The 10,562-nt window shown below is 38.5% G+C and overlaps 1 protein-coding gene across 1 annotated transcript in view; it reads right to left on the bottom strand.

The window, feature by feature from the left end:
• HECTD1 (HECT domain containing E3 ubiquitin protein ligase 1) overlaps window positions 1-10,562 on the bottom strand; it is a 116,658-nt gene that overhangs the window by 69,107 nt on the left and 36,989 nt on the right. Inside the window, exons 3-10 of the mRNA XM_011994753.1 lie at window positions 9,308-9,542; window positions 6,499-6,726; window positions 5,122-5,403; window positions 4,753-5,023; window positions 3,634-3,710; window positions 3,449-3,547; window positions 947-1,061; window positions 208-382 (exon numbers count right to left, since the gene is read on the bottom strand). Coding sequence (XP_011850143.1) covers window positions 208-382; window positions 947-1,061; window positions 3,449-3,547; window positions 3,634-3,710; window positions 4,753-5,023; window positions 5,122-5,403; window positions 6,499-6,726; window positions 9,308-9,542 — 1,482 coding nt within the window. The remainder of the gene's footprint in view (window positions 1-207; window positions 383-946; window positions 1,062-3,448; window positions 3,548-3,633; window positions 3,711-4,752; window positions 5,024-5,121; window positions 5,404-6,498; window positions 6,727-9,307; window positions 9,543-10,562) is intronic.

The following is a 10,562-nucleotide window of genomic DNA, read 5'->3' as shown; positions in this document are numbered from 1 at the left end:
AATCTAGGAATCTTTTCTAAACCTCCCCCCTCTTCATTCAGATCGTCAGAAGAAAAGATAGGACTTCCCACTTCTGATCTAATTTTTATTCTTACCACACCTTTTTAACATTAAAATAAACCTCAAATCCTTCTGGAAAAGGGAGACAGATAAAACCATATAATTGGTGTAATTTAACTAACACATACAAATAGTATGAATAATTACCTTATTGAAGGCAGCATAGTTTGCTGAAATGTTTGTGCAAACACTGGCAATAACCTTTTCAAGTATATGGGTGCCATTTCCGGATCTCCTTTGGGCTCATTACATTCTTCTTCATCTTTGTTTGTATCTTTCTTTTTCTTATCATCTCCTTTATTAACTGGACACATCCAATCACCTGCAGACAAATATTTTTTAAAGAAATACTTTTTTGGAAACTTTTGCTTTCAAGGAAAAAACCTTAAGATATATCCAACTTTGAACAATAATTATCTTTAATTAACAAATAAACTGAAATTAGAACACGGTTTCAATTATGCTTACAATATTGAAGAGCATCAGTAACTTCAATGAGCTCAATAACAAATTAAGGAGGTAATTTTGGATACTCCACTTGGTTCCAAAAATTATTTCACAGAGCTTCTGGATTCAACTCTCTGAAAACTTAAAACTTTTGTCAAACTACCCTACCTAAACATCACCAAAGTATTCTTTATCTGACATTCTCATATTCCTTGAATTTCAGATTTTGGTCATTCTGGAATCAGGCAGTCATGGTCTCAAAGAACACAGAAGATTAAGCTGTTAAAGGTTTATCAAATGTAAGGATATACATATATAATTATTTGACGTCATAGAAATAGTTCATTTATATAATGTTAATGCGTCTACAGAAAGCTATGGAAGTGAAAGATGAAAAATAACAGCAGATGGCTTAAAAGGAAAAGAATGTAGCACTCACCTGGAGACTGAAGAATAGCTACTACTTCACTATGACCCCTTTCTCGAGCTTTATCTAATGGAGTTTTCCCATCTTCATCTCTCAGATCTGGATTTGCACCATGTCGTAACAGAGTCTAGAGAAGAAAAGCATTTAATTTGAATATAACAATACTTTATTTCTTTGACATCCAACTATGTAAATGAAAGATTTTCCAGAATTACTTAATCAAGTAGGTGGCAATCCAAATCTCTGCCTTTGCACTTAGTACCTTAAAAGCAGCCTATTCTGTAATCCCAGCACTTTGGGAGGCCAATGCGGGTGGGTCACCTGAGGACTGAAGTTCAAGACCAGCCTGACCAACATGGAGAAACCCCGTCTCTACTAAAACTACAAAATTAGCCGGGCATGGTGGCACATGCCTATAATCCCAGCTATTTGGGAGGCTGAGGCAGGAGAATCGCCTGAACCCGGGAGGCAGATGTTAAGGTGAGCCGAGATCACACCATTGCACTCCAGCCTGAGCAACAAGAGCGAAATTCCATCTCAAAAAACAAAAAAGCAGCCTATTCATATCTTGAAAAACTTACAAATTAATTGTACTTGGTTATTTATCATCTTCTCAAATTAAGTATGTTCCATCTTAACATGTCACTTTCTCCATCAAACCCCACCTCCCAATTTCTTTAAGACAGGTACTGTTATAGTTTATGACCTGACAATCAACGACATCGCCTCCTATATACTGCCAATTACCAAGTTAAGTCCAATTAAATTTTAGACCAAAAAGTCAACCAGGTGTGGTGGCTCACACCTGTAATCCCAGCACTTTGGGAGGCTACATCGGAGGATCACTGGAGGCCAGGAGTTCAAGATCAGCCTAGGCAACATGGTGAGATCTCATCACTACGAATAAGTAAATAAATAAATCATAAAATAAAAATAAAAATTAGCCAGTATGGTGGCACACGCCTGTAGTTCTAGGGACTCTGGAGGCTGAGGCAGGAGGATCACTTGAGCCCAGGAATTCAAAGTTACATGAGCTATGATTGTGCCACTGCATTCCAGCCTGCGAGATAGAGCAAGACCCTGTTTCAAAAATAAAAGTCATCAATATATCCATCTATACCCACTAACACCTTAAACCTTTCATAATTTCATACCCCAACTACTTAATCACAATGGCTCAATAAAAACTTTTTTGTTAACGGTTGACTTTAAAAGCACTTGAAAGGGAAACTCTAAAACCTCTTTGTTTACTTAGTATTAGTCACCCTTAGAAGCAACATTCTCTCTAAAAACTAACCAATTCAAACAAACAGAATTCAGGCTTGAAGAGGCCACCGTTCTCAGGCTAGAAAGCTACTAACCTGTTATTGAAAATTTTGTTGTAGTGTAAAGATGACAATAATAGCAGCTACCATTTGAGCACCTACAATATGCTGGTAACTACAGTAAATCTATACAATATTCTTTCTAATTCTCACAATAATCTTGCTAAGAATATATACTTATTTTACAGATAAACTTAATAAATTGTCCAAGGTCACACAGCCTTTTTTGTGCATAAGCTGAGACTTAAATCCAGGTATGCCCAACTTCAGAGTGGACTAACTCTGAAGTGGACTAACTCGTACTATGCCAAATAACTTCACAATTGGCAGATTGTAGACATCTAGTTCATATATTTGATGTAAACCTTTTCATTTAACCTCTTTGAACCTCAATTTCTCTGACTATAAAAATAACTCTCAAAAATCCTTTGCTAGTCTGAGTCAAGTGATTCTTGTACAAACAGAATATCTGGCTGGGTGCAGTGGCTCAACCCTATAATCCCAGCACTTTGGAAGGCCAAGGCAGGCAGATAACCTGAGGCTAGGAGTTTGAGACCAGGCTGGTCAACACGGCAAAACCCTGTCTCTACTAAAAGTACAAAAATTAGCCAGGCATGATGGCACACGCCTATAATCCCAGCCACTCAGGAGGCTGAGGCACCAGATCGTTTGAACCCAGGAATTCAAGGCTGCAGTGAGTTGCTACTGTGCCACTACAGTCCAGCCTGGGTGACAGAGCAAAACCCTGTCTAAAAAAAATTTTTTTAAAAAGGGACATTTTATTGATTAATACAAACAGCAGAAAATATAGTCAAAGTTATTCATTGCCAAGAGTAATAAATTAGAAACAATCACATGTCCAACACTAGGTGACTAGTTGAATAAACTTGTAGTATAGGATATGCATACAGATATAAAAAAGTTCTCTACATGAGAACTTTTTTTCTAATTTATATTATTAAGTAAAAAAACAAAGTACAGGTGAGTGTATAAGAAAAGGAGGAAACACACACATATATATATATGCTTTTATTGAATCTGCATTAGGAAACACTAAAAAGAAACACTTATAGTGAGTAAGGGGGAATGAAGTGGATGGGGATGGCATGGAAATAAAAGGTTTTATATCATTCTAATTTTTAAACCATGTAAATGTTAAAAATTAGTAATTTTAAAACCTAGACTTTACCTTTGCTACTTGAGGTCTTCCAAAACATGCAGCATAATGTAATGATGATGACCTTTGACCTCTATTAACATCTGCACCTCTCTCACAAAGAAATTCTACCTGTAAAATGATAACGAATCATAAAGCTGCTTTTTATTAATATATCTATCTTTAATTTAAATACTAGCTTTTATTTATTAGCTTACCATTTCCTGAGTTCCAAAAGCAGAGGCCCAGTTTAATAGAGTCTGACCTACATCATCCATAAAATTTACTTCAAAGGCTGAAATTTTGAAGAAAAAAAGAAAATGTATTTTTAAAGTCAATAAAATAATATAAAACTTTTCTAAAGACTGAACCATTTTAAGATTGTCATTAGTCATCATCTAAATAAAGAGCCAAGAGAGTGTTTTAAATATTTAGTTCAACTATAAAGTAGTACATAATCAGAAACCTGAGGTCAGCTAAGAAAAGTATTTAAGGCCAGGCACGGTGGCTCACACCTGTTATCCCAGCACTCTGAGAGGCCGAGGTGGGCGGATCACTTGAGGTCAGGAGTTCAAGACCAGCATGGCCAACATGGTGAAACTCCGTTCCTACTGAAAATACAAAAATAAGCCGGGTGTGGTGGCACATGCCTGTAATCCCAGCTACTCAGAAGGCTGAGACAGGAGAATCGCTCAAGCCCAGGAGGCAGAGGATCAGTGAGCCAAGACTGTACCACTACACTCCTGCCTGTGCAACAGAGCAAGACTCTGTCCCCACTGCAAAAACAAGAAGAAAAAATATTTGAAAATTTTTAAGCCACTGGGGATTCACAAGGCTTTAAGTCTTAAAAACAAACATGAAATAAGAAAGGAAAACACTAAATACACAATAAGGCAGTAGTTGCTAAAAGCGGCTAATCCACATCTATAATCCAAAGAACACAGAAGAACAAATCTGATGACCCAGAAGCATCTTTCAGGAATTTCTATTTGCTGATCACCTCATGCAGCAGTCAAAAAAATCTGCATTATTATAATTCATTCACATCAGTTTCCATCAATCTTGAGAAAACCTTAGAATTTACAAGATGTCCTTCAGGTAATAAAACAGAAATTTCAAACTTTATAGAAGTTTTACTCATTCAACAAGCATTTATTCAGGTTTCACCATGAACCAAGCTGATAATTACACAATTATACACAGGGAGAGTGGAGAATAATATTGAAGGGGTGCCACTTTGTTATCTGGATTTCTAAGAGTACTGTCCAAAATCTAGGAACTGCCTATATGCTTATCTCACAACTTTCTTTTTGTATTTTAAAAAAATATTTTCTGACCTCCTGTGTCAATTGCATCTATAAGTGCATCGGTATCTTTACTTCGAATACAATCTATCAGCTGCCGATGTGAGCGCTCCCCAGAACTATCTAATCTCCGGAGTCCTGGGATTCTGCCTGTAGATCCAGCACTAGACTTTGGCAAAGCTTTTCGTCCTTCAAATAATAGCACCAAGAGAAGGTCAACCAAACGCATAGTATCAAGCACACATCTTTCATCACCCTGCAATGCACTTTCAATTGAATCTGGAAGCTCCGACCTCAAAAGATCCTAGAAAGAGAATGGGAAGAAAGAAGTTTAATATATTAGCATTATATAAAAACACTTTTTCTGAAGATTAAAAAGCAAAGATTCAAAAACATTCTTACATGTGTTACTACCGGAGAGCCTCTGCAAAGTGTTGAGAGCAGACTTACAATTGTTGACACCTGATTACTCAATTTGGAATCTGCAGTGGTGGAAGGAGCTCCTGTGGTGCTGCGACCTGGTTTACATGCTGATGATGGTCCTGATACAGTACCACCAGCAGCAGCCATTCGCGATAACAGCTCCTCAGTTAATCCATGCTTGGCTAATGGAGCTGGGTCAACACCACGACGGGTAAATCGGTCAGCCAGTGATGCAAAGCATCGCAGAGCTCCATCTGAAACCTAACAATGGGGAGAAAATGCCCACAGATAAAATTCACCCACAAAGGGTTAGTAATGATCATTTCAATACTGACACTACAAGAAAGGCAACTGTAGCAAAGTGATTAAGCATGTGATCTGCCTAGATTTGAATCATAACTCCATATACTGCTAACTGTATAATCCAAGGAAGTTACTTAAACTGCTTAAGGCCTCAGTTCCCTCGTTTGTAAAATGGGGATATTAATGGTACCTATATCTCATTGTGTTAGCTTAAATGAGGTAACACATATAAAGAATCTAGATGGATAGTAAAAGCTCAAAAATATTAACTATTATTATGTGTACTTTTGTCATGATAATCTATATCAACTGAAAATAACATCTGAACAATAAAAAGGCATTAAAAGTCAAGTTTTATTTTCCAAAGTATGCTAATTCAGTAAGGGTTTACAGATAAGATTATAAATACTGTATTATGCCTGGCGCGGTGGCTCAAGCCTGTAATCTCAGCACTTTGGGAGGCCGAGGCCGACAGATCACAAGGTCAGGAGTTCAAGACCAGCCTGGCCAATATGGTGAAACCCTGTCTCTACTAAAAATACAAAAATTGGTCAGGCATGGTGGTGGGTGCCTGTCATCCCAGCTACTCAGGAGGCTGAGGCAGGAGAATCTCTTGAACCCGGGAGGCAGAGGTTGCAGTGAGTGAAGATCATGCCACTGCACTCCACTCTGGGCGACAGAGCAAGACTCTGTCTCACAAAAAATAATAAAAATAAAAAATACTGTCTTATTTACTTTAAATGAGATCTATCTTAAGTCAACAAAATCAGGTCAACAAAACTGCACCAAGACAACAAAATTATACTCAGTACAAGTACAGCTGTAAAAATATTTTTATGGTATTTAAATTTTAAGAATAAACATATATCACATCTATAATCTGAAAAGTTTCATTCCCAAAATGGAGATTACCACATGGAGAGATGAGAGAAAGAAGATGGAATTACCTCTATTTCATCAAGTGAAAAGTACAAATTAATCATAATTATAAATAGGGGACACTATAAAAATCACTTTCTGAAAATGGAAAGTATATAACAGCAACTTATTTACCTGATGATCTTCATGTTTTAATAAACTAGACAGAGATTCTACACAAATTTCTAAAGAAGAATCCTGAGGCTCCATTTTGCCACAGAGTCTTGATACCACAGCCATGGCAGAGTGCAAGGTGTCTTTATGAACTAGATGTCCACTGTCACGAATGAAGGTAAGGACACAATTCAAACCACCAGCCTCAAAGACTGCTCCTGACTCCCGAGTACATATCAGTTCTAATACCTATAATAGTAAAACAAACGTAACGAAAGAATGCAAGCCTGATTTTCAAGAATCACAGAAATAATGCACTCTCCAAATTTATTAGTGACACATTAAAAACAGAAAAGTGAAACAAATGAAATTAATGTTAATAATATATTTTAGATGGGTGTGGTAGCTCACATCTGTGATCCCAGCACTTCGGGAGGCCAAGGTGGGCAGTTCGCTTGAGCCCAGAAGTTCAAGACTAACCTGGGCAACATGGCAAAATCTGATGTCTACAAAACATACAAAAATTAGCCAGGCATAGTAGTGGCATGTGCTATAGTCCCAGCTACTCAGGAGGTTGAAGCTAGAGGATCACTTGAGCCTAGGAGGTCGAGGCTGCAGTAAGCCATGATCACACCATTGCACTCCCATCCTGAGCAAGAGAGTGAGACTCTGTCTCAAAAAATAATAGTAATAGCCAGGCGCAGCGGCTCACGCCTATAATCCCAGCACTTTGGGAGGCCGAGGCGGGCGGATCACTTGAGGTTGGGAGTTTGAGACCAGCCTGACCAACATGAAAAAAATCCCATCTCTACTAAAAAATATAAAGTTAGCCAGGCATGGTGGCACATGCCTCTAATCCCAGCTACTCAGGAGGCTGAGGCAGGAGAATCACTTGAATCTGGGAGGCGGAGGTTGTGGTGAGCCGAGATCGTGCTACTGCACTCCAGCCTGGGCAACAAGAATGAAACTCCATCTCAAAAATAATAATAATAATAATAATAATATTTTATTTAACCCAATATATCCAGGCATCATCATTTCAACATGAAATCAATATAGAAAATTACTGATATATATTATAGTCTTTTATGTATAGTCTTTAAAACTGCAAGTATACTTTATACTTATAACACATCTCTATTTGGAGTGGCCACATTTGAAGTGCTCAGTAGACTCACTTGGCTACCATACTGGACAGTGCAGGTTTAGAAAGTGAAGTCTGTATCGCAAGCTAAAGAACTACAAGTAATTTAGCAAAAGCTTGTAATAATACTCTAACACTATTTGTCTTTTTCATTCTCATTCTCATGAGTCTAGGGTAACATTTTCCAGAAGCTAAGCATGGTGTGATATTGTACTAGACTGAATGCAGAAGCAGATAGGAGATCCAGCTGTCTACTGTAAAGACAGAGTGTTCTTAAGAGACTTGCAAAAATGCCTAACAATTCCAGTCTTCTCACTAACTTTGTTTATTTTAAAAAGTTATTTTTTGGCTGGGCGCGGTGGCTCACGCCTGTAATCCCAGCACTTTGGGAGGCCGAGACGGGTGGATCACGAGGTCAGGGGACAAGACCAGCCTGGCCAACATGGTGAAACCCTATCTCTACTGAAAATACAAAAAATTAGCCAGACATGGTGGCACACACCTGTAGTCCCACCTACTCAGGAGGCTAAGGCAGGAGAATCGCTTGAACCCAGGAAGCAGAGGTTGCAGTGAGCTGAGATTGCACCACTGCACTTCAGCCTGGGAGACAGAGCAAGACTGCCTCAAATAAAATAAAATAAAATCATGTAAAATATAAATGTATTAATTTAGTACTAAATGTAAAATATAGTACTAATGCTTTTAGAACTACACAAAGTTTTAGAGTTACATAAAGACAACAGCTTACGCTACAGGGAATATAGCAAAATAGTTAAATCCCTGGGCCCTAGAACCAGACTTCCTAATCTTCAAATTCCTAAACTTTAAGTCTTGGCTCTGCTGCTCACTACTCCCAAGTACGTTCCTTAACCTCAGTATACTTGAATTTTTTTCATCTGTAACATAGAAATGATAATATTCAGCAGGGGGTGGTAGCTCACGCCTATAATCCCAGCACTTTGGGAGGCCAAGGCAGGGGCATCACAAGGTCAAGAGTTCAAGATCAGCCTGGCCAACATAGTGAAACCCCGTCTCTACCAAAAATACAAAACAAATTAGCTAGGCATGGTGGTGGGCACCTGTAGTCCCAGCTACTTGGGAAGCTGAGGCAGGAAAATCACTAGAACTGGGAGGCGGAGGTTGCAGTGAGCCGACATTGTGCCACTGCATCCCAGCCTAGGCAACATAGGGACTGTCTCAAAAAAACAAAAAAAAGATAATATTCCTGGCACCAACCTATCCTGTATAGAGTCGCTGTGAAGATTAAATGAGTTAATACCTTAAAGTGCTCAGAATAATGCCTAGCACTGGTGGGTGGTGGTGGCTGTTGTGGTGATTGTTACTACTATAATACAAAATTATTTGGGGTAAGAACAGGGATAACCTATCTCTAAGAGACTACCAGGAACTGAAGTGCACTGAAGCAGCACAGAACATAGCAATGACCTACAGTTTTCCTTCTAAGATAAGATTTCTTTTCCCAAGCCTATGGGACCTCCTTTGGTACCACAAGGGTTCTGATTTCCACTGTTCTCAACTACTCTCAACAAAGTAAGACTGAAAATACGAAGAATTTTTTTTTTTAGTAAATATATTTTTCAGTCTCTAAGTGATGTTTAAATGAGCCAATACTCATCCCTGAGAGGTCCGAGAAAAATAAGTAATGAGCCAATAAATAACACTTACCTTTACACATTGTTCAGCTAAGTCTCTGCTAGTCCTGTTGTTAAGTTCAACTACAACCAAACGATTACAAAGTGCTTTTATAGCTCCATCAACCCCAACAATCCTTCGGGTACATTCTGCAGATACATCCAAGTAGTATGTTATGGCACGGGCTGTCACCTCTAATACATTGTCTGGAGCACTTTCATCAAGAAAAATTTTGCAAAGGGCTGGTAAGAAAGTGCGAGGAGGACATCTGTAGTGAAAGAAATCATATTACATCTAGGGTTATTAAATTCTTAACAGCAAAATATTAAGAAAATAACAGAAAATAAAAAGTTACAATGTAACATACTGTGCTCAATACCACATCTGAATGTTTATTAGGTAATATTTCTCACATTGTTTTTGCTTCCATAGTAATACATGCTAATTTCATCACTGTTGAAAATATCAAGGTGTAAATGGTTTAAAATAGCAGCATTAACTTGAAACCATGTTTAAAAAAAAAAAAAATCGGCCAGGCATGGTGGCTCATGCCTATAATCCCAGTACCTTGGGAGGCCGAGGCGGGCAGATTACCTGAGGTCAGGAGTTGGAGACCAGCGTGCCCAACATGGTGAAACCCCATCTCTACTAAAAATGCAAAAAATTAGCCAGGTGTGGTGGCGGGCACCTGTAATCCCAGCTACTCGGGTGGCTGAGGCAGGAGAATCGCTTGAACCTGGGAGATGGAGGTTGCAGTGAGCCGAGACCGCGCCACTGTATTCCAGTCTGGGCAACAAGAGCAAAACAAACTCCATTTCAAAAAAAAAACACACAAAAAATTCAATACTCACCTCAAACATGAACTGCTCTATAAAACCTTCCTTAACCTCCCAAATACTTAAGTGGTACTTTCATGTTCCTTAAACTTCATAAAAGCAGCACATATACTATTTAATGTATCCCTTTATTTCTTATTCACTTAAAAGTCCCAGAAGGCCAGAACACTGCTCAATTCATATTTTTCAGAAAGAAGCACTGATTTGGGGTCTAAAAGACTGGGGTAAAAAAAAGAACAGCAACTGTGTGACTTTTCTGCGCCTGTTTCCTTTCTTGTAAAGCACAAATAATAGCTAAATAACACCTACTTTAGGCCAGGCACAGTGGCTCATGCCTGTAATCCTTGTACTTTGGGAGGCCAAGGCGGGTGGATCACTTGAGGTCAGGAGTTCAAGACCAGCCTGGCCAACATGGTAAAACCCCATCTCTACTAAAAATACAAAAATTAGCT

This window comes from Mandrillus leucophaeus, unplaced genomic scaffold (genome assembly GCF_000951045.1).
Source record: "Mandrillus leucophaeus isolate KB7577 unplaced genomic scaffold, Mleu.le_1.0 Scaffold460, whole genome shotgun sequence".
Lineage (NCBI taxonomy): Eukaryota > Metazoa > Chordata > Mammalia > Primates > Cercopithecidae > Mandrillus > Mandrillus leucophaeus.
Note: the sequence above shows the minus strand (reverse complement) of the source record. Positions and strands in the feature narration are given on the sequence as shown.